This window comes from Mesocricetus auratus, unplaced genomic scaffold (genome assembly GCF_017639785.1).
Source record: "Mesocricetus auratus isolate SY011 unplaced genomic scaffold, BCM_Maur_2.0 Super-Scaffold_100676, whole genome shotgun sequence".
Taxonomy (NCBI): Eukaryota; Metazoa; Chordata; class Mammalia; order Rodentia; family Cricetidae; genus Mesocricetus; species Mesocricetus auratus.
The window spans coordinates 86,958,164-86,985,802 of NW_024429266.1; the positions used below are offsets into that span (position 1 = coordinate 86,958,164).

At 42.0% G+C, this 27,639-nt stretch overlaps 1 protein-coding gene across 2 annotated transcripts in view; it reads right to left on the reverse strand.

The window, feature by feature from the left end:
* The window catches only part of Thada (THADA armadillo repeat containing), a 285,813-nt gene extending 258,429 nt beyond the window's left edge, over window positions 1–27,384 (reverse strand). Inside the window, exons 1-15 of one of the 2 annotated variants that reach the window (XM_040738715.1) lie at window positions 27,261–27,384; window positions 25,384–25,483; window positions 24,162–24,256; window positions 22,753–22,883; window positions 19,026–19,174; window positions 18,888–18,920; window positions 18,595–18,643; window positions 16,455–16,642; window positions 12,244–12,338; window positions 11,415–11,635; window positions 8,577–9,268; window positions 6,872–7,023; window positions 5,839–5,994; window positions 4,347–4,469; window positions 1,255–1,378 (exon numbers count right to left, since the gene is read on the reverse strand). In XM_040738715.1, coding sequence (XP_040594649.1) covers window positions 1,255–1,378; window positions 4,347–4,469; window positions 5,839–5,994; window positions 6,872–7,023; window positions 8,577–9,268; window positions 11,415–11,635; window positions 12,244–12,338; window positions 16,455–16,642; window positions 18,595–18,643; window positions 18,888–18,920; window positions 19,026–19,174; window positions 22,753–22,883; window positions 24,162–24,256; window positions 25,384–25,459 — 2,284 coding nt within the window. In that variant the 5' untranslated portion in view covers window positions 25,460–25,483; window positions 27,261–27,384. Of the gene's footprint in view, window positions 1–1,254; window positions 1,379–4,346; window positions 4,470–5,838; window positions 5,995–6,871; window positions 7,024–8,576; window positions 9,269–11,414; window positions 11,636–12,243; window positions 12,339–16,454; window positions 16,643–18,594; window positions 18,644–18,887; window positions 18,921–19,025; window positions 19,175–22,752; window positions 22,884–24,161; window positions 24,257–25,383; window positions 25,484–27,253 lie in introns of both variants that reach the window. The other variant, XM_040738714.1, reaches the window with a different exon arrangement.
* Between the last annotated feature and the right edge of the window lie 255 nt (window positions 27,385–27,639).

Genomic DNA, 27,639 nt, shown 5'->3' on the forward strand with positions numbered 1-27,639 from the left:
CGCTAAACATTTATACTTAAGATAAGTCTTTGTGGGTTTACTTGGGGCAAAGCAGATGTGGGACCAGGAGGGACAGAAACCTCCATCTACACCTGTGTTCAATATTTCTAATATGCTGATAAGTTTTGTTTACTGTAGTACTTTCTTGAGGTTTTTTTGCATCTGTGTTCATAAGAGATATTGGTCTACAATTTTCTTACAGGGCCCTTATCTTTAATTAATTTATTTCATTAATTAATTCATTCATTCATTTGTTTGTTTGTTTATTGGGGTCTGCATGCGCACATGCTAGGCACACATGTAGAAGTCAGAGGCTGCCCTGGGGCAGTCAATTCTCTCCTTCCACCACATGGGTATCAGGGACTGATCTCAGGTAGGCAGGCTTGGCACAGACCACTGAGCCACCCGAATGGCCCTCCTCCAAAGCCTTACTTGCTTTTCTATGCATTTCACACAATGAGTCAGGAGGTCACCTCCTCTGCACTTTTGTGAAAGACTATAAGAAGGAATAACTGTAAATATTTGGTAGAATTTACCAGTAAGTCATTTGTCCTGGACTTTGCTTTGTTAGAATACTTCTTGATTGTTTATTTGTTGTGTGACAAGGTCTTGGCTAGGTAGAGTAAGTTGGCTTCTAATCTGAGATCCCCACCTAAGCCCTTCAAGTGCTGGGATTAAAAAGCACATATAATCATACCCAGAGGCTAGATGTTTTTGATGACTGCTTCAATTTCTTTACTAACTATAGAATTACTCTTTTTTTTCATAGTTTTTTTTACTCTGGAATCAACTTACACATTTCATGTAGATAATTTAATTGGGTATCATGCAATAGTTTTTGTACTATAGTATGTAATTTCTCAAAGTGTAGAAACCTTCCAGCAGATGGCATATATGAGAAATCACATTTTAACCAGAAAGGTTCATTTATCTTTTTATTAGATATAAGATAAACCATTATGGTTTTTATTTTAGACTTAACAGATGAAACCCTTTCTTATAACAGCACAAACAAATGTGGCATTGAGGTCCGGGAAGTCCTGGTGTGGTAAAGCCAAGAGGATCCATGAAATGTGGCACTGTGCTTCACAGACAGCGACCAGCAGAAAGAGGAGACAGTTTCTTTCCAACCTGCCCTTTACTAGAACTTTAATTACATACAAATGCGAGCTATGCATGTATTAAAAAGGAATCTACAGAAAAACAACAAAACCCTGACCAAGTGTACCCTTCCTGCACATTGCTGAAGCTTACCTTCTGTGACAGCAAACACTTCAGCTACTGATCCTAAAATGCTGAGAGCCGAAAACCTAGTTGAGTAGGAAGATCCAGGAAACAATGCTTCAAAAAGAATGTTGCAAACAGATGACATGAAATTCTAAAATTAAAAACAAATTACAATTAAGTATGAGTGAATTGACTGGCAGGTAGTTAGGTGGTTCCCTTTAGGAGTAAGTGCTTTTGTTACATTTACTTAAAGAGTGCAGGCTCTTTTCAAGTTGTCCTAGCTGTATAATTATTCAGCTTGGCACCAACTAGAGTTTGGACAGTTTATCCCCTAAAGACTCATATGCTTCAAGTCTGACCCCTAGTGGGACAGCATGAGAGTTACGGGCAAGGCCTGGCAGAAGGTAATTAGGTCTAGGAACTCCACCCCTCAGAACTGATTGTGTCAGGAGTGAATCGGGTTTCCTTTAAGCTATTGGTTTCCATGGGGATGGCTGTTGCACTCCAGGTTTATTCTCTCAGCTTGCTCTCTTGCCTTTACTCCTAAGCACACACTTCTTCCACACAGTGCCCACCACTCTGCTATCTCATGACATGGGCAGGGAACCCTCACCTCTGCTGCTCTTAGATCTTTCCAAAGTAGCCTCCCTCAGGCTTTGATACAACAACACAGCAGGATAATACTTAAGGCACAAACTACATCATGACCTTAATAAACCTGTCTACACAGATTCAGGGAAATTAAAAAAAAAAACAAGATCTGTTCAGGCCCTGTCTGTGCTGGGCTTTATGCACCCTCACTTCTCCAGACAGAAGCCTCAGGCATCAGACAGATGCCGCTTTCCAAAGTTTTGGAGTAAACAAAGAAAGGGGCAATACAGACCACTAAATGGACTATGACACAGTTTATACAAAGATCTACCTTGACATGTAGCAGAGGCTGACCTTCAATTTCTGATGCTCCTGCTTCCACTTAGTACGTGCTGAGACAACAGGCATGTGCCACCACACCCAGTTTATGGATGTCACATATCCGTATGCTGCACCCACGCCCAGGATGGTATCCAACACATGGCTCTATGCATACTAAGAAAGCTGTCTTCCAACTGAGCTCCATCCCCAGCCCTTGCCCAAATAGTTAACTTATGGCTCCTAGTAAAATCCCAAATAGCATTTTTCCACTAGGTTTTATATGCTCAATCCTTATCACTCCTGCATTCCACATGCCATATTTACTTACAAATGAATTCACTTCTCCAAGGCCTCCTCTTCATCTCTCTCACCTACCCGTCCCCACTTATGTGAGCCCATGGAAAGCACTACTAGGGTGCTTCCAGTCAGGGGCAAATCTAGACATGGCTGCAGGCTCTACACCTAGAAGCTGAGGTCCTTTTTTAAGCTTCAGCTTTCTCACATGTTACATGGGGATAAGAGAGCTTAACCCACAGTCTTACTATAAAAGACTAAATATAAACATAGGTACGTGGTGTTTGATAAATTTGTAAGTACTTTAGACATTAGGAGTGGTTATTTAGGTAAGAAATCAACTCTGCTACTTTAAAAGACATCTTTACCAACTAGCAGGCCCCCCTTCTTCCTAAGCACTTGGGGTGTAATTGGCACTGGGCCCATCACACACCGCACGGCACCCACTGGTATGATGGTAACGTGGGGCAAAGGCCACAACCTCCAAAAGCACAGACTGTCAACAGTTATAAGAAATGATCATAAGCACAAGATTGACTTCAATTAAGTCTTTAATGTTCAAAAAAACTGTGTCTGTCAGATATGGCACATGACCATACTCATGTCTCTTGGAAAACTAAAACAGGAGTCCACAGTTAGCCTGGCTACACAGGGAGACCCTGTCTCAAGAGAGGGGAAAAAGGAGCATCTAAGCAAAAACTAAAACACAAGCTTTAGTAAAAATTTAGAATCTCAATCCACACAACAGGCTTTTATGTTCCTAATGGCTTAAGTGACATTTCAAAGAATGCCATGTCACTGCTTTCAGAAAGAGGCAATGGTAACATGCATCCTCAAATCCAGCAATGACCTGAGAGGGCTAATGACCATCACACTCACTCTTCACACACAGGGCAGGGCTCCATACACACTCTAAGCCACTGTAAATGGCTCCCAGGGAGATCTTATTTTTATTATTTTATTTATTATGTATGTATTTGTCCTTGAGCAGGAATGCCACCATACCCACGTGGAGATCAGATGACAACTGTCAGAAGTAGGCTTTCTCCACATGGGTTCCAGGTATGAAATTCGGATATTAGGCATAGCAGCAAGCCCCTCTACCTGAAGACTCTTCAGCCCCCTGTGAGGATTTGCAAAGCGGTTTTCTCATCTAACCCTCAAAGCAAGTTGTTGTTTATTAGTATGGTACAGTTGTTTGCTTTTGAAACAGAGCTCACTGTATAGCCCTGGATGACCTACAATAAGGGAGGGTGGGAGGATGGGCCAGTTGGTACAGTGCTTGTTATACAAACGTGAGAACCTGAGCTGGATCCCTAACTCCAAAGCTCAGGGTTGCAGTGCACACCTGTGATGACCTCAGTCCTGGATTACAGAGAGGGGGCTGTTGGGACTTGCTGCCAACCATAGCTGAATCAGCAAGTCCCAGGGTTGTGAGAGACCTGGCTCAAAACGTAAAGTGGAGAGTGAGCAAGGAAGACACTTCCTATCAATCTCTGCCCTCCACATGCATAGCCACACACACACACACACACACACACACACACACGCATACACGTACTCACGTAGTCAATCTGAGCCACAGACCCAACACAGTCTTCTGCCCTGACATGAGGTGGACTTTAGAGGTAGCAACTAAGCAAATGTCAAAGAAATAAGTAAATTGGCCCCACAAGAAGTAAGCAACTGGGGTGACCTCAGATTTGTGATTCTGTCACAGTCCTCAAGTACTGCACTGGTTCCACAACTCAGGCTACCTCCTGAGGAGGGAGTACCCAGGCCCAGGAGGAGTGTGTAACAACACATGACCAGGAAAAAGCACAAAGGCACAGTTCACAAAGAGAGTTCTGTTTTTGCCTTCCAGTGCCTCCTCAGTTTGGCTCTGCTGTGTGTGTGTCTGGCACGTCACCTACCTTATACTGCTCTAAAGACACAGGAGGCCGCTCACTGCTGGACCTGCTCTCTGAGTCTGGTGCGGATTTCCTTTGCTCCAACTTATAAAGCACCAAAGAACTTTCTTGTATCCTACAAAACAACTTTTAAGGAGAAAAAGACATTTAAAAGAATATGTAAATCACACAGTCCAGCCTACAGGGATAATTTAAGGCTAACAGGTGCCTGGGTTTTCAAATCTTGAAATCGGTAGTTTCCTTTTGACATAAAATTAACATTTTATAGTTTTACCAAAAACAACATGTTACTGCAACCAGAATCAAACCAGTTTTCCTATTTCCTTCAAACTGGTGTGACCCTGAAGGGGATACAGTCATTTTTATACCTTACCAATTCCTTACCACAGATGGGTTATACAAATGATTCAAGATGAGTTTAGTCATGAAATGGCCATTCCATGAGGGACTTACAAATGAAAGTGCTTCCTTCTCTGTCGCCTATACCTTCTTCAAACCACCCATGTTCCAAGACCCCAATGATGGACTTTATTTTTCTTTCAAAAAAAGAAGGGACTCTTCAGCTGGTGAGACAGCCAAGTAGGTAAGGGTGTCTGCCCCGAGGCCTGATACCTAAGTCTATTCCTGGGATGCTCACAGCAGATGAAGAGAACCAACTCCTTCAAACTCTCTCTGACCTCCATAACCGCACCCCAGCATACACACCTGTCCCTAAATAAATGAATAGAATGTTTCAAAGTAATATTGTAAAGAGTTCAGGGTTGGTCTGTTTGTTATTTTACACTGAAATGAAAGAACTTTCTCTGCTGGATTTTAAAACCTTCTTTTGGTTTTTCGAAATACGGTTTCTCTGTGTAGCCTTGGCTATCCTGGAACTCTTTCTGTAGACCAGCCTAGCCTCAAGCTCATAGAGATCCACCTAATGGGGGATATCCTTCTGTATGCTGTATGAACAAAGCTATTTCGGCCAATAGACAGGCAGGATGTAGCCAGGCAGGAAGTATAGGTAGGGCAACCAGACTAGAAGAATTTGGGGAAAGACAGGGAGGAGTCAAAAGGAAGTTGCCATGTAGCCACTGAAGGAGTAACATGCTGGACAGAGCATAAGCCACAGCCTTGTGACAATACAGAGTTTAATAGAAATGGGTTAATAAGTAAGACAGAGCAGAGCCACTGGCCAAACAGTTTATAATTAATATAAGTCTCTGTGTGTTTATTTGTGACTAAACTGCTGCGGGACCACGCAGCACAGAAACTCCATCATCATCTGCCTGTCTCTGTCTCTCAGGTGCTGGGATTAAAGGCATGCACCAGCACCAGTTCTGTGCAGCATTTTAATCCTACATGTAAACTTGTTGAACTCAGGGAAGACAGGGGAGCCATGAAGACATGGCCCAATACCACAACTGTTCCACACTCGCCCCAAACCCGGGACCTTTTAAAATAGCAATTTTTGGAGCAATTACTACTTTCCCTTTCTGATGCAAAATTCTACCTTCTTAAGGAGCGAGCAAATCTGCTGCCGCACCCCTGGAGACTGGCTGTTGAGATTGTACGTGATGAAGAACCGCACCCACTGCATCTCTTCTGTAGAGACCACTTCTGTGCTCCGATTGCTTTCACAAAGCAAGCCTAGAGTGTCGATCCGCACCTGAAATACATCAGACAGTGACATGTCAACTTTCCCATGAAATAAGAAAAGCCTAAAATACTTCAAATGTGAGATATTTGTGTGAGCTGCCAAAGACAAAGTAAACTTCACGATGCCCACATATACCACAGAAAGGTTTCTTAATCCAAAACACCTTGCAGTGACTTCTTATAAAACTGTCGTTAGGCAGGAGGATCTCTGTGAGTTCGAGGCCAGGCTAGACCGACAGCCTCCAAAACAATACAGAGAAACCCTGTCTTGTAAAACCAAAAAAAAAAAAAAAAAAAAAAACCTGTCGTTACATGTGTAAACTGAGGCTTATGTACATTCACAAGCCAAAGTTATTTACGAAGCACTCAGCTCCATCCCTCTCTTGTCTTCTCCAGTCTACCTCACTCCAGGCCTCCAGAGCTCATGTCCAGCTCATACTAGCCTGTCTCCTGGCTTCCTTTTGCTCCTTCTCCAGAACTTCATCTCCAACACCAGTGATAACCAATGAACACCTATTCAATTGGTAACTGGGAACCAATGAAGTTATCAGGGTAGCACCAGAGTTTTACCAAACATGAGCTTTTGCTTCCATTCTGTGTGCTATTCTAACACTCCACTTCCTAACCAGTTACCACCTATGCTGATCAGGGTCTTCGAGGCCTTCCAGATAAAGCGCCTTCCTTACTAAAGCATACTGACATCCACGCCATCCCTCACAGCTGCAGGGTCTTTAGGTAAGTTGTAAGTTGTCCGTGCTCCCAACTAGACACTACACAGACTGAATACAAGGATGCCACTCTCTACTATCATAACAATTTAGGGGTCCCTAGCAGCACTGCTAAAGGGATCTGCCATCAGGGACAGTGTGCAACATAAGTTTCCTTACTTGGCAGTGCTGGTGAATTAAGCCTTGCTTTATCCTTGCACCGCACACAAGGTTCTCCCAGGCATGAGTTGCAGACTGAAGATGTCCATGAGCTCTAGCTGTTCGTAGACATGCCATCAAAGCTCCCAGAGCCCCTCTGCGGTTACAAGACCCTAAGAGGGGAAAAGACTGCTTTTGTCTGGAAATCACAATAGCAAAGACCATTCCTGTGCTATGCAGTGACTACAACGTGCCAACTTTTATGTTCCAATTAATATTAAACTTTAAAATAAATTCTAACATGAACTAAAGTGCTTATTCTAAAATAAAATTGAATGAAAATAATTGTTTGTGCCAATAATTTCAAATAAGTGTAATTATCTTATTAGTATAAAGAAATCACAACTTAATTCTCTAATACTTTTACTTTTGGCCTTAAAACTTTAAAAAAAAATCTACCATTACGTGAATTAGAAGAAAAAAAATTAAGTAGAGAAAACTTAAAACAATTACACAGATATAGTAGAAACACTGTACTGGTTCAAAGACTGGTTCAAATAAACATTGGCCCTCAGCATGCACTGTGGAGTTGTTCTCATCTATAAGGAACATAGGATGTGGACCACAAAGACTTCCTGATTTCAGCAGAACGTCACCCTCTAGCAAAGCTGTGCTCTGACACAGCACAGGGGCTGAGGCTCACAGGAGAAAATCAACAGGAGCTAATGTCAGGACAACTTCATAGAGCCAAAGCCTCAGCTGCTCTCCCAGCAACGCAACAACAACTGCTGAAGATTATTAAATAGCACACTGGCTTTGTGTACAGAAATCAAAATTTCCTCTCAGAACCAAGCTAAAAAATATTGAGAATTCCATGTTCAGGGTTATCATTCTGCATTCATTTTTAATCTAACTATCTATCTATGTATTTAGAAAAAGAGAGTTTCCTGCAGTCATGGTCTACCTGGAACTTACTACTATGTATACTAAACTGGAAGCAATGCTCCTGTCCCTGTCACCCAAGTGCTGGAATTAGACACATACACCACCATATATGACCACACATTCATTATAAGTCATGACTCCTCTAGCACTGAGTTTCAGGGGCATGTCCCTACTCTAAATGACTACACAGTTCTTTTTTGTTTTTTTAACTGTGAAAACTCACCTGTTTTTATGAAGCCTGCCAAAAGCATTTTTAATTGCTATCTCAATCACCTGGGTAAAAAAATTATATAAAATACATACACTGTTACTCTAGATTGAGATCAAAATAATAAATTAGGGGCTGGAGCACTGGTTGCTCTCCCAGAGTGCCCAGGTTCAATTCTCAGCACCTACATGGCAGCTGACAACTGTCCATAACTCCATTCCAAGGGATCCAACGCCCTGTTCTGACCTCCAAAGGCACAAGGAATGCATTTGTTGCTCAAACAGACGCTAGACAAGTAAGCACAGATTCATATACATAAAAATCAATCTTTTAAAAAACAAAACCTTGTAACTGGAATCACTCCTTGGCTTGGCAAAAGCACTTCAGCCAAAATCACCACTCAGCTATGGGAAGTCAAATCTGTTTCAATTTGGAGCAGCCATCATTAGTAGCATTCTTTACCACTTATAAAAGAGGAGAGGAGAGTGATTTAAACTAGGAGATGACATGAGCCCACACAGGGACCTACTCTATGTATCCTACATAGAAATGACTAAAACAAACTTTTCTCACCAGTTTCAGTGTCAATAGATGCCTGAAGAATCTTCACCATATACTGCAGGCTTTCTGGGCTGTAATTCAGTAACCTTGGCAAATAGTACTCGATTACATAAGACTTCTGATCCAAGTTTCCTCTACACAGTATAGACAGGAGAGGAGAAACCCAAGTCTCATGCCACTCATCCATCCAAGTGTTGGTGACAGTCTGGGACTTCAAATGACTCTTATGATTTTTAAACATGGTTTCCAAGAGGTCACTTGCATACGGTACTAATGACTGGTCTCCCATCACGTCTAGGATTTGAGATGGAATAGTTTTATCTATTGACAAAATATGTTCAACTCCAATACTCTCAACCAAACAGCCCAGGCATGCGTACTTCCCTTTAATATGCCATTCTAATTGCAGAAGACTCTTGGTCAATTCCAGGAAGAAAGGGTCAGTGACTGAGTCTGCCCCTCCCACAGTGAGCCGGTGCATTTGCAGAAGATTTCTGAATATGATTCTGGTTTGGTGTCTCAGAGCATCCAGCGGGTGCTCCCAGTGGGTATAGACATACTCCAGAAGTGTCCTCGCTATGCTCGAGTCCCCACTCAGAGAGGCTTGTGGGCCCGGGTAACGTGACTCAAGGGTTTGTATGGCTGAACTGGTCCAAGAGGCCAAGATTCTAGACAGGAACATTTCTAGTGTTGACTCCTTAATCCTGGAGACAAATAAAACACGACACAATTATTATAAACCGTCTAGCAAAAGACAGACAGACATCACAACTTTTACATACAAAGAATGAACAGAAAAACAATGAAATCTACAACGGCAAAATTATAAATAAGGCCAAACTGAAAGACAAATGCTCACATGATCTTTTTACTTTACAAAAAATTAAAAAATGAGTACAAGGAAACCTTTAAAAAATAAGTGAAATATTCACTATCTTTACTGTGATGGTATTTTAAAGTGTGTGTGTGTGTGTGCGCGTGCGTGCGTGCGTGCGTGTGTGTGTGTGTGTGTGTGTGTGTGTGTGTGACTGTGAGGAGGCATGCACAGAGGTCAAAAGATGCAGGTGTCTTCTTCTATAGCTCTCCACCTTACTTCCTTGAGCAGGGTCTCTCACTGAACTACAAGTTGGCTATTACAGCTGGGACAGCTGCTGACCAGAGAGCTCCCAAGACTTACTTGTCCTTAGTAATGCTGGCAGTAAAGGCACATGTGGTGACCGAGATTTGAACTCAGGTCCACACACCTGCACAGGACTTACTTGTCCTTAGTAATGCTGATAGTAAAGACACATGTGGCACCTGAGATTTGAACTCAGGTCCACACGCTTGTACAGGATTTAGTTATCCTTACTAATGCTGGCAGTAAAGGCACATGTGGTGGCTGAGATTCGAACTCAGGTCCACAAGCTTGCATAGCAAGTGCTCCTACCCACTAAGCCATCTCCCTCGCCTCTCCTGGGGATTTTAAAATAGCCTGAGGGCCCAGCTAAGAAAGACTGGTCTTGGGGTGTCTGCTGTTTTAGGATGATGAAAATTTATTTTGAGACAAGGTGACCTAGGCTACACTCAAACTCATCTTGCTACCTCTTCCTCCCATGGCACCACCATGACCATCCAGGAAGACGGGAGCTCTCTGAGGCTGGCTGTGGTGATGGTTGTGCAAGTCCATAAACATACTAAAGAAATAGAATTATACACCTTACATTTGTGAATTTATAGTAGACGAATTATATCTCCAGCCTGTAAAAATCATTTCAGAGATTTTTGCTTATTTTGATACTAATGCTTATTACTAATTGGCTGTATTCATGGTCTGACTTTAAAACATTTATCACATATGCACATTTCTTTATTTAGTGTGTGTGCATACATGTGTGCTAAGGGCGTAGGAAAACTTGCAGGAGTCAAGTCTTCTTCTAGAATGTCAATTCAATGAGTCAAACTCAGATTATCAGGCTTGGCCATAAGCACCTTTCACAACTAAGCCTGCTTTTAAGTACATGATCATTCCATCCACAATGGCAAACACCCAAGAAGCTCAGCTCTGTGAAGACCTTACTATAACATACTCGTAAGTAAGCATTTAGTGTCTAAATCTCAACTTAGTCATCCACATATTTCCATGTGAAGAACATATTAGATTACCTCGGATTTATGAAACTCGTGAATGTTAAAGCGTTTTACACTCAGGCATTTTTATAGGAGATTCTGTTGTTTGGTTCGGTTTGGTACAACTCTAAGAACCGAAAATAGGGTCAAGTGTTCTACCATCCCTAAACCCAAATTTTTAAGTTTTAACAATGGTAGCATGGGCTGAAGAGATAGCTCAGTAGATAAAAGCTCTTTAAATTCCCAGCACCCATATCAGGCAGATCGCAACCACCTGAAACTCCGGACCAAGAGCCCCATTGCCCTCTTCTGGTTTCCATGGCACTTCACACACATGCAAATACCCACCACACAGATGCATATAAATAAATAAAAAATAAAATTTTTAATCCTAGCATAAGTTGGGTATGGTGGTGTACACCTGTTAAGGGAGGACAGGCAGGAAGATCAGAAACCAGCCTTGGCTACAAAGTTCAAGGTAACATGAGACTGACTCAAAACAACAAACAACAAAGCTAGCATAGATACTGAATGTCAGAAATGTTCACTAGGCTAGCCAGCACCAACAATTCCTACGATTCTCATTATCTTGTCTTTTCTCCCTCATTTATTCTCGTCTATCAATTTTAATTTAGGATTCATCCTAACCACATTTAATTGAATTGACTTTGTTGGCTCAGTCATGTCCTTCAAATGTCTTATAAGCAAAACAAAATATGAGATAACAAAACCAAAACTCACTGTGAACTCAAGGTAAACAAAACACGCACAGTATCCAAGAGCAAAGCCTCCCCGCTTGGGCCCATGCTCCCATCCTGCCAGTCCAGCATAGCGAGAGTTCCCTGACACAGGAATAAGAGAGTTGACGCTGGCACGTCAGCACAACATAGGCTCCTACAGCTATCCATGACCCACTCAGGGATGTTGGTGCAGTCAGCTGACTGGAGAAGCAAGCTGCTGATCTGGAAAACAACAGAGGCAATAATTACATTACAAAGTCAATTCTCAGTAAAATATCAGAAAATGATTACTGTGTGTTTAAACATTAGTCACTACATAGCTGTAATGTTATAAACATCTCTTGCCATACTAACACACAGAACTGAAAAGACGGCCTTACAAAAAACTAGGAGTGTAGTCACCAAAACGTTAATAGCAGTAATCTTTGCAAAACTGACTTACAGATAGCTGTTATTACCCTGTCATCATCCCCGCCACTTCATTTCTGTGTTTAGAATTATCATTATAAGAGAAAAGAGCTACTGGAAAAATCCCAACTGTGCCAAATAAACTTTAAAATTCAGCTAGTGCAGTTTAAAAATTGAAGGGCCAGTGAAATGGCTTAGTGGGTAAAAGCATGTCAAATCTAACAACCTAAGCCTGATCCCCAGGATCCATAAGTTAGAAGGAGAGAATCACCTTCACACATACACTGTGATACATGTGTGTCCAAACACACACCACAAATAAGTAACTGTAAAATAGCAATCAGCAAAACATTTAAATGAAAACAAATTCATGTCCGTCTAATTCTTGATGAAGGAGAGTTCTGTAAAGGAGATGCACTCACCAACCCGGGAAGCTTTTCAGACGGACGGAACATGGTCTTCACAAAAAGAATAACGGCTAACCCCGATGTGCTCTGGATAGTCTGCAGCAGGTCATCTATTGGGGGAGGAGGAAGCAGCCATTGTGTATTAAAGGATGGAGAGTGTGGCGTAATAGAAAGAGCAAGTGCTTGGGGGTCAGACAGCCCTACATGTTTCCCATTTCCCAGGTGACTAGATCCCAGATAGCTGACTTAACCTCCAGGAACTCAGCTTTCTTTTAGAAAAAAAAAAAGCGGGGAGAGAGAGAAAATAACCCATACCAGACAAGTTGCCATAGTTTAAAAGAAAGATTAAATGAAGCACATACTCAGTGAATAAGCTTCCCTCTTGCCCAGCATCTTACACTCATCCTCAACATCTATGCTGCTAGCATACCCAGTGACACCACCACCCGCCCCTCCCCGACACTGGTGTCTCTGTATTCCCATTCCATGAACAATTTTCCTCAGAGAGCTCTGAAGGTGAAAAAAAATCTACACCGGTGTCAATTAGAAAGCTTGCTGGCACAGCACTCAAAATGACCAGGCAATTTTGATTGCTATCCTCTTTTTGTTTACATATACATTAGCCTCCAGTAGTAAGAATTACTCAACTCAGACAAAAGTATGACATAAGTTAACCATTAAATATCCACTCTGCCGCCCTCCATCTCTGGGAACAAAACTGACTTTGGGCAGTCATATGCTCAGCCAAAAGCAGGGTTCTTAGTTCCACAATCTTTCTTGAAACTAAAGACAGCCACTGGGGGATGGGGGGGTGGGGATCAGTCCATTGAGCTATACATTGAAGTCCCTTGGACTATTAGTTTTTCTGATTATGATGCAAGGCCCTGGGGCTGGAGAGATGACTCAGCGGTTAAGAGTATTGGCTGCTCTTCCAGAGGTCCTGAGTTAAAGTCCCAGCAACCATATGGTAGCTCACAACCACCTATACGATCTGGTGCCCTCTTCTGGTGCACAGGGTTACTTACATGCAGAGCACTCATACATTAAAAAAACAACAAAAAGGAAACAGAAAGAAAGAAAAGAAAAGAAAATGCAAGGCCCTTCTTCTTCTGGCTGTAAACAAACATACGACGCCTGCAGCTACAGCAGACCGATGCCAAACAGGAGGCAACAAGCACATGGGTGGGCTCCAGCACGGTAAGACGTCACAGCACGGTAAGACGTCACAGCACGGTAAGACGTCACAGCACGGTAAGACGTCACAGCACGGTAAGACGTCACAGCACGGTAAGACGTCACAGCACGGTAAGACGTCACAGCACGGTAAGACGTCACAGCACGGTAAGACGTCACAGCACGGTAAGACGTCACAGCACGGTAAGACGTCACAGCACGGTAAGACGTCACAGCACGGTAAGACGTCACAGCACGGTAAGACGTCACAGCACGGTAAGACGTCACAGCACGGTAAGACGTCACAGCAGAAAACAGCGGCCCTACAGTAGTGGCAGTCATTCTGGGTCTTCTGTTTCTGCCAAACACTTCACTAACACAGAAGCTTTAAATTATTTAAGAATGGCACCGTCTCATTACACTTGTGTCGGGCTAGAGAGATGACTTAGCAGTCTGGAGTACTTGTTCCTCTTACAGACGGTTCAGGTTCACTTCCCAGCACCCCCAAACGGGGGCTCACAGCCATCTATTAGCCTAGCTCCAGGGGATCCGCTGCCCTAGTCTATCCTCCACAGGCACCTAAATTCACGTGCTGTCCATAAACTCATAACCACACATATATATGCATAAATTTAAATAATTTTTTAATGTTTTTAATTGTGTCTTCTCTGTATTCCACCAAATGCTTTTACTTCTCAGATTACCAAATTCCCCTTTTAAAAAGGGCAAACATCCTCTGAAAGTTGTCTGTGAGTTCTGTCTTGATGACAGTAACTAATCAGGGTCTGGAGAGATGGCTCAGAGGTTAAGATGCTTGGTGCTCATACACAGGATCTGGGTTTACTTCCTAGCACCTACACTGAATGGCTCACAACCACTTACAGCTCTAACTCCAGGGGTCAGACACCCTCTTCTGGCCTCCTCGGGAACCCATGTGCACACCTCTCAGAGACATAAACACATAAATTAAAAATTCTTATTTTTTAAAGTAACTAGTTTCCTCTAATTTTCTAAAAGTCCAAGGTAACTTTTTCTAGTTACAAGTGTTAAAACAATTCCCCCAGCAAAAACAGAGTAAACCAAAACAAGAGTTCTAACAGGTCCCCATGTTTTTTGTTACCACACAAATGCGTGCGTGCGTGCGTGCGTGCATGTATGTGAAGGTCAAAGGACAACTTGTGGGACTCCATTCTCTGTCACCATGTGAGTTCCAGGTATCAAGCATCAAACTCAGGTTGTGTGCTTGGTTGCAAAGTCTTCACTAAGACACCTTGTCCAGAAAATTTTTTTCATTTATAAAATGTTTTCATTTTTTAAAACATAATGTGTACGGGTGCTTTTCCTGCATGTGTGCCTGGGCACCTTGTGTGTAAAGTATTCAAGAAAGCAAAAGAGGATGCAGTATCCCCCGGAACTGGAGTTACAGCTGTCTGTGAGCTGCCAGGTGGGCACTGGCAATTGAACCCAGGACCTCTGGAAGAGCAGCAGTGCTCGTAACTACAGAGCCATCTCTCCAGCCCTTTGGGTTGTTTGGTTGGTTGGTTGGTTGGTTGGCTGGTTGGTTTTTCAAGACGGGGTTTTTCTGTATAGTCCTGGCTTTCCTGGAACTCACTCTGTAGAGATCCACTTGCCTCTGCCTCCCAAGTGCTGGGATTAAAGGCATGCGCCACCACTGCCCAGTGGGTTTTTTATTTTTGTTGTTGTTGTTCATTTGATTTTTTTTAATTTAATTTTTATTTAAGTTAAATTCATTTATGCATTAACACACAGATAGCAGATGAAAAGAAAATTTAACATTTTTTTGTAATGCTTAAATGCTATATAATCCATTTGTTTAAGAAAAAAAGATTCTGGCAGATCTCTATGAGTTCAAGGCCAGGCTGAACCGACAGCCTCCAAAACAATACAGAGAAACTCTGTCTCGTAAAACCAAAATAAAAAAAAGATTCTGTATAAACATATACAGTTAAATAAATTATAGAAGGTAACTCATCATCAGAAAAAAAGAACTTAGCCTCTGGCCCTAAAACTTGCCTTTCCCCATCTCATGTACCTCACCTGAACCATAATTCTCTTTCAGACTCTGAGTAAACACTGTTCTGACTTCATAGTAATGACTTCCTTATATTCTTCAATAGCATTAACAAATTAGTATATATTTCTAGACAGGACAGTTGCCATATGACTTTTTAAATACTGTTTAGGTATCTTACACTATAGGCACTCTTTGTCCCTCTCTCTCTGTTAATTCTCTGATGAGGCACTCTTGCCCATCTAACTTGCAGAATTTCTTTCAACCAGCATACTATGTTTGCTTATTCCTGGTATGTCCTCTGTCCTAATTCAATGCATTCCTGATTCCTGCAAATGGGCAGCTAAGCCAGAGATGGCATCACTCTCAAATTCAATCCCTTCAGGAAGATGGCAGGTAGTAGCTACAAGAATCTAAGAGGCACCTTTTATCTGGTTTTGTTTCTGTGGTTATTGATGCTTAATGCCACTTACATTAATCACTAGGTATTGCAAAAGATTGTATTACATCATTTTAATTTATTATCTGAAATACTCACATGAAGAGAAATTCTTTCCTTCTATTTAGTTTCCTAGTGGTATAGTTCTCACAGACAGAAGAGATAGAGGGAGGAATTAAGCAAACATGCTCATAATCAACAACTATTGTCATTATCTGACTATAATACCACTAAGAATTCAACTCATCTTTCTAAGTCTTTCTTAAATTTGGTTAACTACTTCTGAAGAATCTTCTGTAACCTAAAGTCTGTGGCATTCCAACAATGAGAACACCGGTGCTTCTCCTTCATTGAACACAATAAACATGCTGACATATATACACACACGCTAATCGGGAAAAGTTCATCCTCCCTTGCTGAACTCATACATTTGAAAAAAAAATCAAGCAAACAAAAAAAACATTATGGTCATTTAGTTCAGGTCCCTTCGCCATAGGTTAAGGTCCCACATCTCGATCACATGTCTAGGAAGAGTCGACTGGCACGCAGCTGTGACCATCATGTGTGTACTGTCACACTTACCGTCATTTAAACACCTGGTGAACATGCTCAGCAAACCACACATAGTGGGCCAGATGGGAGAGCCGGGATCACTCCAGAGGTCACCCTGAAGACCTTGCACTTTCTGTACTAATGTCATCGAAACTCTAATGCCCACCAACAAGTCATTCATTAACTGTGTTTGAACAATATGATTTCCAGCAAATTTTCTATAAAGAAGAAACAAAAGATTTCAATAGGAAATTAAAATACCAATGTCACCATTTCTACTCTCTTTAAAAGCAGCACATTCCTGTGTCCAAGGGCCAAAATCAATTTGGGATACGCATTCCAGTTACACAGACACTAACTGTAAACTCCTTAATACTCTTACCACTCTTTCTCGCCAGATTGACCTTACTCCCTATTTTAGGGCAAAGATAAGAAATTTTAAAAAGAAATGAGTAACTAATGAGATATCTTACAGGCATGAACACTCAATCTGCATATAATTTTTATACTTGCCTTCAACATGCTGTCCTAGATTTTCTCCTAGACATGACTAAATAGTTCCCTTCTCTCTAATCTATTTACCCATTTTTCTCTTCCCTCTCATGCCCCGCCCCCTTCTCTCTGATATGAAGGAGCAACCCAAAGTCTCAGGTACACTAAGCAAATCCTCTGACAGTGAGACAGTCCCAGCCCATCCTACTCTAAGTCAAAGCTCCCCAAGATTCAGCCCTACTTAGTTCTCTATCCTCATCTAATTCTCTCCCTTGATGCTTTAAGTTATTATATTCTATATACTAACTACTGCACAACTTTTGGCTCTAACCCAGATCTTTCCCATTACAAATTTGTATATCTAACTTCCTACTCACATTCTTCATCTGGGTATCAGATAGGTATCTCAAAATATGTGAACTTATCCCTGACTCCAATCCTGCATGACCTCCTGGGATCTAGCTCTCTCTCTCTAAAACCACTGTAATCAGGTTGGTCTCCTGTCCCCTCTATTCCATCTGTAAGGATATATTGGTTCTGTCTTCTAAATATATCTGGACCCTCACCATGTCCACAGTTCCCCAAGGAGCAAGACCATGATGTAAAGGATTCCCCAAGAAACAGTTCAAGCCTGCAGTCAACCCCACCACTGTGCAGAGTCACATCCATTTTTTTTTTTTTGAGACAGGGTTTCTCTGTATTGTTTTGGAGGCTGTCCTGGAACTCACTCTGTAGACCAGGCTGGCCTCGAATTTACAGAGATCTGCCTGCCTCTGCCTCCCGAGTGTTGGGATTAAAGGTGTGTGCCACCAACACCCGGCTCACATCCATTTTTAATGACTTAATCCCAAATATTTGTCCAGCCAGTATCACTAGACTCCTGAACAAAGTTTCTTGCCAAAAATAAAGCCACCCAACACAGCAAACAGGAAAAACAAAAGAATAAACAACTTAGAAAAATCAGAGACTACATAAATTTAATAAAACATAAAAAAGATAACTTATTATTATTATCTTCAGAAAGACAACAAGAAATCTCACCCATTAAAATATCAAACACTCGATGGTAGGGGGGATAACTTTCCTCTTTATCAATAATTCTAATAATAATGGTCTTTAATTATCATTTAAGCCTAATGGTAGATTCCTGTAATCCCAACACCTGAGAGCCTATGGCAAGAAGATTACAAGTTTGAGGCTAGACTGGTTTACAAAGTAAGACCCTGTCTCAAAAATCAGTTAAATATTGTGTGTGTGTGTGTGTGTGTGTGAGAGAGAGAGAGAGAGAGAGAGAGAGACAGACAGACAGACAGACAGACAGACAGACACAGAGACAGAGAGAGACAGAGACAGAGAGACCATATAACTTCTAAAAAAAACAATTAAATAATCATGCCAAATGTTGGAAACAGCACATTCCAAAACCTTTAGAAAAGGTTCTTTTGAGCCAGGCGTTGGTGGCGTATGCCTTTAATCCCAGCATTCAGGAGGCAGAAGCAGAGGCAGGTGGACCTCTGTGAGTTTGAGGCCAGCCTGGTCTACAGAGTGAGTTCCAGGACAGCCTCCAAAGCAATACAGAGAAACCCTGTCTCAGAAAAACAAAAGTTCCTTTGTACAAGACAATCACAAATGAGCACACAGACACATGCACACGAGTATGCAAACACACAACACTTGCCTGTTTTCTTCCAGAATTTCAATTAAACTCTTGTGCAGAAACTGAAATACTGAAAGAAAAAAAAAGAATATAATGACAAACCAGAACTCCAAAATGAGTCCCAGCTTCAGTACCAGGGACATTGTCAGGCATCTATCAGAACTAATGCCATGGAGAAACAGAAACTTCAAATGAACATGGTCTACTTCAGTTATCTGGGGACTCTACTACTGCCAAGAAATTTGAAAGATTCAGCTGGAAAATGCCTCAAAAAAGCTGCCCCCCTCAGAGTAAAAGAAAACATCAAGACTTACCATTTTCAAGCAGATTAACAATACTTGATCTACCTGCGGGTGGGAAGACAACAATGCTAAGGAGTTTTTGCCAAAATGAACATCAAAAAAAGCAACGCAATGACAGACCAACACCAGCCAGGAAAAGCACCGGCTTACCCAGGTTAAAGTTCTCCATGCAGGAAGATATGTTGTCGATTACTCTTCTATAAGAATGTAAGTCAGCAGTGTTTAATTCTTCTTGAAGATGAGAAGTGAAACTGTGTGTGGCCTCAGCTAGAAAACTCTCAGGTAGGCCATTCAGTGAGCTGCAAAAGAGAACCAAAGGAGGAAAAGCTTTTACCATTGGTTAAGTACGGGGGGGTGGGGGCGTAGAAATATACAAATGTTAAACTCTGACTCACACCGTCAAAGTACAGCCCCAAAGTTATAACCTTACACTGCCATCACCCAAATTCCCTGATCTACCATTTCTCATCTGTCTCCCTGATTCCATTTTGCTGTTTCTGATCCCCCCAGGCTCCTTAATAGAATAGCCAGAGCAATAGCATCATGCAGTCACCGTTTACCATGAGAATGATTTCATGCGCTGGAGGGATAGCTCAGCTGTTAAAGACTAGGCTCACAACCAAAAACATAAGAGAATGATTTCAGAACCAACCAGGTACAGGAACTGGGGGACACTCAACCTCCTGCATAGCATACAGAGCATTTGCATTATTACACCCTGTACATATTCTCCCATCGATTTAAACCACCTCTAAGTTGTTAGCATCGCCCAATGCAATATGGATACTATATAAACAGTTGTTTTCTCTGTCGTTTAAGGGAAAATAAAAACAAGTCCATACATGTTCAGAACATAACCTGACAGTTTGGATAGAACAATGCCCAAATTCCCAAATATTGTTTATCATTTTTTTTCATTTAAATTGGGTTGATTATAAATGGTTAATGATCACAACCAATCTCTTTCTTTAAAAAAGGGGGGATATGATATAGAAATGTATACTTTGCATTGGTATGAATTTCGGTTTATTGATACAAATTTAAAGTCAATTTGTTATAGGTATAATTTTACTCTTGTTTAGATATTTTGTTTATACAGGCCATTTAAAATGTAAATGTATAATTAAATATAGATTATAGATAGTCACCTGTAATAGTCAAACTTATAGTTACGCTAGTTAGGTTTTCTAGATACATTTCAAATGGATAGATATTCTTCAAATCTTTCAAAGACCTTCAGAATATGTCATTTAAAATGGTTTAGGGTTTTTCATGGCAAAAACACAACTGCTCCTAGCAACACCAATTACATCAGAAAGGAGGATGGGCATCAAAGAAACTCGATATGGAATTGATTTCCATATGGTGAGACTAGCCATTTGGGCAAGAAACTGCTCTTGCCTGGACTGTTTAACTATATGTTGTATAAGGTGGACATGCAGAACCCACGGGAAAGTGACTGCTAAATTTGCTAAAACAAGATGGGACAGTTCTGCAGGGTTCCTGCTTCATGGAAGAGTCTGCCAGACATTCTGCAGGACACAGAATAATGACTGACAAACTGCCAGTACAGGTGGATAGTTTAAAATTTTCTGCTTCACTGAGAAGTCTACCAGACACACTGTGGCCTATGGGCTGAAGATGGATGCCCCAACGTTACAGAGGAACTTTGGATGACTGTCCAGGCAGTGAGATGTCTCTGTCAATTCTAGAGTTTATATATTATTCTTCTGAGGTCTTTGATGGAATTGAAGACAGATAGTGATGGTTATGGTTTTCCTTAGTTATGATAAAAGATAAGTTACATATAAGACTTTAGACTCACAAAGATAGGACAGATGATAGAATATTTTCTTTAAAATTTGTCAGACGTTATGGACTAAATTATTAACCATAGTTCTTACTTGATAACTATTTCATTATATATAATTTTACTATATTAAAGTTAAAACCCTTCTTTCTATTTAGAGAGAAAAGAGGAGATGATGGAGGATATCCTTCTGTATATGTTTCTCTTATTGGTTTTGATAAAACACTGATTGGCCAATAGAGGCAGGAAGATAGGCGGGACTAGGAGATGAAGAGAATTCTGGAAAAGGTAGGCAGACAGGTGACAAGGAGAGATGCGATGTAGTGGAAAAAGGAGTGGCAGGTCCAGACCCTTCTCCGTTAAGGTAAGACCACGTAGAAATACACAGATTAATAGACATGGGTTCATAATTAAGAGAGAGAGCCAGTAAGAAGCCTTAGCCATCAGCCACCAGTTTAACAATTAATATAAGTTTTTGTGTGTTTATTTGCAGCTGAAGCAGCTGTGAGACCTGGCAGGACAAGAAAACACCAGCAACAATATATAAACAGTTGCTTTCTCTGTCGTTTAGGGAACAAGAATAAAGAAAATAAGTCTGTACATGTTCAAAACATGACGTGAGTTTGCCAAATGCACAATGCAGAGACACAGAGAACTGACCACCTACCTGTGATCCTCTAGCGAGTTCCACATACAGCCGCACCAAGAAGCAGAGCTTACCGTAACCCACAACACCTTTCAAAACCTGCCTTTCTCCCTCACCATTAGCCCTCTGACCTCACCTCAATCCTTGATCACTTAGCTCTGGCTATATGAATTTTCTTTATTCTGAGAGCTATCAAAATCTCTTCACGTATTTCCTCCATCCAGAACAGTGTTCCTTCAAATACCAAATAATTATCACCTCAAATATAGTAGGTCAATCTCAAGTATCACCTACCATAAGTGAAGGAAGAAACGATACACATTTTGATATAATTTGGAGTATGTACACAGACATAAACGCAGATATAACACACAAAATAAAAATTAATGAATATTTAATAAGGGCTATTTTGATATAGAAATTTCTCTAAGATATTCTATTTATTTGTTTGTTTACTGAGGGAGACCCACGGGTACCACAGCACACACATGGACATTGATAACTTGCAGGAGTTAGTTCTCTCTTTCCCCCATGTAGGAGGCAGAGATCAAACTCAGGCCATCAGGCTTGTAGGAAATTACCCACAGAGCCAACTCACCAGCCATCCAAGATGTTCTTTAGTGAATAAACTAACTATAACTACAGAGTATTGTATAGAGTATAATCCCATTTATATACAAATATTAAAACTAAAACATAGTATACATACTAAATCCAAAGGAAAGGTTTCAAAACCTAAAACTAAAATTAAAGTGACAACACTTTCCTAAAGAAAATGAAACAAGGCAGAAATGGTAGAATTCAAGCTTCACTTAATTTTGAGACTTCTGTATTACTTAAATACTTTATATGAAGTATGTAATCCTGTACTATCTGTGTTAGAATAGATGGGAGAGAGAAAAGGAGCAAGATGATAGATTTAAACATCCATGTGAAAGAACTGAACCAGAAATCAGAGAACTGGGGGCCACAGAATAAATGTGCAGCTTGGTTTTGGTTTGGTTTGGTTTGGTTTTTTCTCTGTGGCTTTGGAGGATATCCTGAACTAACTCTTGTAGACCAGGATGGTCTTGAACTCACAGAGATTCGCCTGCCTCTGCCTCCCGAGTGCTGGGATTAAACGTGTGAGCCACCACCACCAGGCTGCAGCTTGGTTTTTACATCCTATTTAAACTAAGGCTTTTTGTTCTAGAAAGACCTCAGACATATACATAGACAGTACGAACTTTAGACGGTGATATGTACATAGACAGTGATATACTTTAGCTTACTTTCCTTTTATTTTTTCTTTTTCTTTTTCAAGTGCTGGGCATGGAACCCAGGCTTCTCCCACCAGGTAGGTAAGCACTGTACCACTGAAGTGTATACCCAGTTGCTGGCTATTTTTGTAGCATTCAACTTATCTCCCTTCTTTTCCTTACCTGGCCAAAACTTTCTTCAAAGGGTTCTTCAGAGTCAGTGAAAAATAAATGGTTGCTAAGATATCCAAACAACTTTGAGTAGCGGGATCACACATACTGTTTTTATCCACCTTCTCCAGAAGAGGCACAATCTATAATTCAAAAAGAAAATTCAAAGCAATTCCTTCCAATATCAAATACATCAAACTAAGATGATTATGAATATTCTTTCAAGTCATTTTTCTTTTCTTTTAAGGGAGAGGGAGAGTGACATTGAACTTCTGATACTCCAGCTTCTACCTCCTGAGAGTTGAGACTGCAGACCTATGTCACCATGCCTGATTTAAGCAGGGCTGAGGAGCAAATGGGGGGCCTAGTACACGTGGGGCAAGCAGTCCACCAACAGAACTGCATTCCCAGCCTGACTCCAGTATTTATAAGCCTTTCACTCTTGTCCCTCCCTCCTTACTTCCTGACTCACTTCCACTGAGAGTCATGTGCCCAATACATGGTAATACAGAAAGTCTACAGCACTCTTTAAAAGTGAGTAATATATTTAAATGATCTCAAAGTAAGTGTGCATGTGTCAAAAACCTAAATGAGGAAATACAAATGAGAACAATCTATATTTTAAATTAACTTCTAAATGTGCCTGCTGAAAAGTTTTAAAGTTTCAAAACTAATAATAATTTTTAAAAAAATATTGCCAGGCAGTGGGGGCACACACCTTTAACTTCAGCACTTGGGAGGCAGAAACAGGCGGATCTCTGTGAGTCTGAGGTCAGCCTAGTCTACAGAGTGAGGTTCAGGACAGTCAGGGCTATACGGTGAAACTGTCTCACAAAATCAAAAAAAAAAGAATAAACAAATGTAATTTTTAAAAAAAATTGTGGTTCAGAGGAGTCAGAGGAGTTTATTTCCCAGCAACGGCAATCACACGGTGGCTTACAACCATCTGTAAGGGATCTGATTCCATCTCCTGGTGTGTCCGAAGACAGGTCACTCAAATACAAAAATAAATAAATATTTTTTTTAAGAATTACACACGCACTGGGCAGTGGTGGCGCACTCCTTTAATCCCAGCACTTAGAGGCAGAGGCAGGTGGATCTATGTGAGTTCGAGGCCAGCCTGGTCTACAGAGCGAGTTCCAGGACAGCCTCCAAAGCCACAGAGAAACCCTGTCTCGAAAAACCAAAAAAAAGAATTACACACAATTATCTCCTATCTACTCATAGTCCCAGTGATGGCAGAAGTTGAGGTATTGTTCCTATTGCTGCTCTGAACACAAGGTCATAATACAATGAACAGAAAAAGGAAAACTATCGTTTGGTGATAAATAACCGAAGCGAAAACCTGTCAGGCAATTTTTAAAATCCGTAACAGCATGAAAATACTCAGGTCACAACCATGAACAAAAACTCAGCTTTACCTGTTTAACAGAATGGATTTGTGACACTCCATCTGTGAGCTGTACACAGTGTAACAGCAAAGAGGCTAGATTTGTCCCTTCCACATCGGCAAAAGCTAAGGAACACAAATAAAAGTTTCAATGGTGTAGCATACAGATAAACAGCACCTTTCTTATACATTCCACCAAACTGCTAAGGATAGAAGCCAGAGCGGGCGAGACAGAATAGCCACCGAGCTTGAGCCTGAGTACGATGCCCAGAACCGAGGCAGTGGAGGGAGGAGAAGAGACAACTGTCAAGAGTTGTCCTCTGAGGGCTACACCTGCGTCAGGGCACGCATGCCCACATACACACGTACTGTCCTGGTCTGCTTTCTACATGACCAATACCAGGGCCAACAGCAAACTGGGGAGGAAAGCGTTTACTTTATCTTACAGCACCCAGGTCACGGTCCATCACTAACGGGAGTCAGGACAGGAACTCAAGGCTGGGACCTGGAGGTAGGAACTGAAACACAGACCATGGGAGCAACACTGCGTACTGAACTACTCAGCTTCCTTTTATTATACGGCCCAAGACCACCCGTCCAAAGGTGGGACTGCCTACAAAGGGCTGGGCCCTCTCACATCAATCATTACGCAAGGAAAGCCCACACACACACAGACTTGCCCACAGGCCAACCAGATGGAGGCATTTTCTCAATTGAGCTTCCCTCTTCCCGGATGACTCTAGCCTGTGTCAAATTGACAAAAATAAAAAATAAAAAAAAAAAAAACCAGGGCACATGTGTGCATGTGTGAACATACGAGTACGTGTGTGTGTGTGTGTGTGAGCATGCACATGCACACACAGATAAATAGGAAACTAGATATAGAGGTTCTGACATTAACAGCACTGGCTGCTCTTGCAAAGGACCCAGGTTCAGCTCCCAGCATCCACATGGCAGCTCACTACCCTCTATAACTACAGTTCCTGGAGATCTGATACCCCCTTATGGCCTATGTGGGCTTTAGGTACATACATACATGGGGCACATACATACATACATACATACATACATATATAGCAAGCAGAACTCAGTATTTGACAAAACTATACAAAACTAAATGCAAAAATAATGGAAAACTAAACAGAACAAATTTCAACATTATATTATTCTACAGGGTCCCAGAGATTCAATGACTCTGCTTGCAAGCTTGAGAATTGTTTCGTTAAACAAGCAAAACTTAAAAAGTCACGTACATCTCAGAGTTTCCAGGTCCTCATGGCAGACAGTCACTGCAGCAACCTGTACTTCTTTTTTCTTCTTCACGCCCATTTCAGACAGGAGGTATGGCCGTCCCTGTAAGAAAGAAGACTTTAAGACACTGGCCCAGTAGACTGACATTTGGGGCCACGTGACTTTGTTGAGGCTGCTGTCCTGTGCACTGGAGGATACCTGAGGCTTCCGAGCCTCTATGCCATTAGATGTCAGGAGCATCTTACTACCAACGTGTTAAGACAACCAACAGGTGTCTCCCGACAGGGCCACTATTGGAGGGCACAACTGCCCCACTGAGCTGAGGATATCTGGTTTACAAAAGAAAACACGTGGGCTTTTTGTTTGTCTCGCATTTTTGCTGCTATTGTTTGAAATGGGGCCTCACCATGCAGTCCACTTTGATGGGGAGATTTCTTTCGTCCCACTCAAGGGTCAGAAAGTCATGTAAGCATCAAGGAAACGGGAGCCAGCTTAAGTCAAAGGAGGCCTCTGGGTTCCAATGAGAAATGGGCTACCTTCAAACAGACTCTCCGAGGCAGAACCTGACACCTGGCACAGCTTCCTAACTAGCCATGTCTGCCTCTGAAGAATCCATTCTTGTCAGTCATCAAAGAAATGTTTTAAAAACACTAGCGAAGTCTAACCATGCACTTGCTTACAGACTTCTTGAGGGTTTCGGATGGTGCTGAGTGTGATTTATTAATTATTAATATTCCTATTTTGGTGTTGGTATTCAAGGCCTGAAACAGTCTAGCCTGGGCTTCCTTTGCTATTCATTTCAAATCCATATACTCTGCCACCTTAAGAGCTCTTACTGTCCCCAATGCTCTTATCACCATCTATGAGACTTCCAGATCTACCCAATAACATTCTGTCCTACACATATGGCAAGGCCTACTTTTTATTATCCAAGTTTGCCATTGAATACCACCCAAACCTTTATGTAACTTTGCCTAAGATGTCATCACTCTGATACATACCACTTCCATTATTTCTTTTGCAGCACGTATTACTACCTAACATTACATTCACTTGCAAACCTGTATATTGCATGCTTTTCCCTAGTAGTAAACTCCATGAAGGTGGCAATTTTAATGACATGTCCTGTGTTTTAATTCCCAACTCCTTTGCCATTCAGGCATGTAGGTGCTTTTATTAACATTTGTTGGACAAAACCAAGGAATTAGCATTTGCTGGAGACGTTCTGGAAGGGACAACTGGAAGAAGGGCGGACCGCCTAGTACCTAAAGTGCAGCTAAGGGCCAGGCTGTCCCTGATACTGAAGAATCCACAGTCCGTTTGGACGACAAGTCCCTACAGTAAAGTCAAGTGAGCAGCCCCCCAGAAGGTTAAGAACGGACACAGCTACACAGACAACAAGGGAAGAATTTGAAGTTCTCGGTTAAGTTTAGAGAATAATTTCTTAAACGAGCAGCCAGCGTACAAAGTGAGAAGGCGGTACTGAGGAAGGAGACTATGGAGACGACTCTGGTAAATGGCCAAGTGAGCACAAAAACAGATTCGGTGATTCTGCGTGTGTTCCTGGTGAACTGTGCTTCCCCAGGGCGGAGAACCCCGCCCCCCCGTCCAGCCTGGTGACTTTCTGCTCGTGGGTACCACTTGCTGCCTCCCTCCCATCCACATCTTTCCCACGCCCACGTGGGGTCCGAAGAACGACAGAATGACTGACAGACGAAAAAGCGGTTAAAGGGCCGTCTCCATGGAGACCTAAGCCACCAAAGCCCCCGGGCTGGCACGCCGGGGAGGCCCTGCAAGCAGGTCCGGCCGAGCTGTGGAGAGTCGGTCCCACGCGCCCACGCGCCCGGCAGGCGGCACGCCCGCGAGCCAAACCTCGTGCCTGGGGACGTCTGCAAAGAGTCGCCGCCTCTCAACGAGCGGTGTCTACGGCGTCCCGGCGGCGGTAAGTAACGTGGTTCGCGATCCGCAAGCAGGTCCCAGAGCTGCGGAGCGAGCAAGCGAACCGGGAGCTGGCAAGGAACTATCGCGAGGAGCAGCTCCTCCAATCAGAAGCGCGGGGGGTCGTGACGTCATCAGAGAGGGCGTCTGCGACTGAGTTTGGACAGCCGGCGAAGTCAGTGCGCCTGTCTGTGATCCGTGCTGCTGTCCGCTTCACGTATCTTACCTTCTTCAAGGTGGCAGGGCTGCAGCCTGCACACCCCTAGATGTCAGGCCGACATTTGTCTCAACCCAGACTTTCTTTTTTAAGATTTATTTAT